The sequence below is a fragment of the Pundamilia nyererei genome, unplaced genomic scaffold, assembly GCF_000239375.1.
Source record: "Pundamilia nyererei isolate P.nyererei 1_Seehausen unplaced genomic scaffold, PunNye1.0 scaffold00149, whole genome shotgun sequence".
In the NCBI taxonomy this organism is placed as follows: domain Eukaryota; kingdom Metazoa; phylum Chordata; class Actinopteri; order Cichliformes; family Cichlidae; genus Pundamilia; species Pundamilia nyererei.
In genome coordinates, this window is record NW_005187550.1 from 1,223,316 (window position 1) to 1,225,811 (window position 2,496).

A 2,496-nucleotide genomic window follows, 5' to 3' on the forward strand; every position below is an offset into this window, starting at 1 on the left:
ACACAGAGGACAGTGAATGTTAATCCTCACTAATAGTTCAATCAATAACCCCATCTGAAGATGAATCTGGTAAGCTTCTGCTGATACAGCCTCCGCTATGTTCCCTCTTTTATGTTCCCTCGCAGCAACTGGTCACTGGGGACCTGAACTGCTGCTGAATACCAACACTTAGAGGCCATGATGAAGAGACTTTTCAACTCTACAGAAATGGGCAATCATCACTTAAGCAATCACCTAAGTAGCTATGATGTCAGCACAGCCAGTAAAGCAGGAAGGTAAAGAATGCTAATCGCAGTGCAATGTTCAGAGAAATAAATGATAGACTAGAAATGATCCGAAATAAATCACGGCATTAAGAAGAGGAAACCACTCCTACTGCATGTGAACATACAGGGATGTGATCTGGATCATCTTTGGTCATTTGCAGGAAGCGTTCAGGCCGAGCTGATGAATGCTCTGGACCCTAAGGACAAATCAAGACAAACAATAAATACGCACAAAATACATGATGAATTGTGACAAATAACCCAGCAGTGTCCAAATTCTAACATGATCTCACCATTCCTTCCATTCCATGTGGCAGCAGTAGGACAATGCCATTATTGCGAACCCACTTGGCCTGTCCTGAGCTAATAAACTGGTCAATGATACACTGGGCTGTATTGTGAAAGTCTCCAAACTGGGCCTCCCAGAGGATCAAAGCATTTGGGTTAGCCATGGCAAAGCCAAGCTCAAAACCTGAAGTCATAGACATGATTATTCAGAACAACCAAATATCCTCAGCATGATATTCAGCTGCTTAGTCTAGTCTTACCTACAACTCCATACTCTGATAAGGAGCTGTTGCAGACAGTGTAAGATGCCTGGTTCTCCCACAGGTGGTTCATGGGAACACAGATACGTTTGTCAACCTCTTGGTCATGTAGAACATGATGACGGTGACTACAAAACAGAAGATGTGAAACTGAGCCAGGACGGTAAGGACTCAAACAGAAAACAAGATTAGAAGACACCCTCTGAAGCAGTCCATTCACCAGCTGTGCTTTCAGTTAAAGACTGAAATCAACATGCTAACAAGCTGGGCTAGTTTTTAGAATGATAGCATTACAGTGTTCACCTTGTTTCCCTTAGTTTAGCATGCTAACATTATTAATTATAAGGAAAAGTCACCCATTTAGCAGTTATGGGGATTTTTACTCAGGACCAAAGGGAGTGAGAGACTAACAAAAAAGCAAATAAATACAGAAAACAGATCCATGCCGCCAGCTTGACTAAAAACACCACTGCTGCACCGAGTTAGGCACTTCTGTGTGAAACATAAAAACATTTACATTTAAATAATAAATTAATGAAACAATGTTTTTTCTAACTGAGTATCTCACACTGCTAAAATGAATGCATAAATTTAAGAGGCTATGGCCCATATATATATTTTTTAAAAGTAATAGTAACATATATTTTTAATTGGTGATTAATATTGCTTTTATCTGTAAAGCAAAATTATTAACTTGTTTAGTATCTACAAAAGGAAGAATGAAAATGAAATGACAATTTGCAAGAACATATAGAAATGTGATTTAAATGACCTTGAAAAGGGTTTTCGGTGCCAGATAGGTTACTCCTTCAAGCTGATAGGGAGATAAGGGCAACTTATCAAATAACCACTTGGTACAATCAATGGCATGCAGAAGAGCATCTCTGAATTCAAAACACATACAGCAGCAGAAGACCACACCAAGTGGCACTCCCGCCAGCTAAGAACAGGAAACTGAGGTATTCTCGTACACGGACTCACCAACACTGGACAATAGAAGACTGGAAAAATGTTGCTGGGTCTGATGAGTTATAATTTCTACTGTAACATTTGGATGGCAGGCTCAGAAACTGGCATAAAGAAGCATGGTTCCACCCTGCCTTGTATCAACAGTTCAGGCTGTTGCTGATGGTGGTGTAATGGTGTGGGGGATATTTTTGGGGGGTACACTTTAAGGGTCCTTAGAACCAACTGAGAATTACTCCACGGTGACCAGATCTGCAGTAAATGTGAGACTCCATCATGTCAATATGGCTCAAAATCTGCAAGGAATATTTCCAGCACTCTGTTGAACCTATAACATGAAGAATTAAGGCTGTTCTGAAGACCAAAAGAGGTTCAAGGGAGCCCAACTGCTAATAGCAGGTAGTGCCAAGTAAGTTTATGCTGTCTTTAGTGATTGTGGTGAAAACAGCACTCTTCCAAGGAAATGTTCAAAGGTCTTTAATCCAGGAGATGCACTGCAAGCATTGAAGCCTGTGTTCCTAGCTCATAAAGGCACTTTCCTCTCTAGCGATCTTCTGTCAGTATGAAGCTCAACAAGAGTGGATGTGAGCAAAGACCCAAATCTTAACAAGTTTTGCCAGTCCGCTCAGCCCCACTAAGGAATCATCCTTCAAATCCAGCACGCTCAGACAGTCACTTAGACCCCTTTAAGATCACTTTCATGACATCTACACACA

The 2,496-nt window shown here is 40.9% G+C and overlaps 1 protein-coding gene across 1 annotated transcript in view; it reads right to left on the reverse strand.

Moving 5' to 3' along the window:
* Nucleotides 1-2,496, reverse strand: part of ogdhl (oxoglutarate dehydrogenase L) — a 17,398-nt gene that overhangs the window by 3,154 nt on the left and 11,748 nt on the right. The window contains exons 16-19 of the mRNA XM_013913754.1: nt 815-942; nt 560-738; nt 368-463; nt 82-95 (exon numbers count right to left, since the gene is read on the reverse strand). Of these exons, the coding sequence (XP_013769208.1) occupies nt 82-95; nt 368-463; nt 560-738; nt 815-942 (417 nt within the window). The remainder of the gene's footprint in view (nt 1-81; nt 96-367; nt 464-559; nt 739-814; nt 943-2,496) is intronic.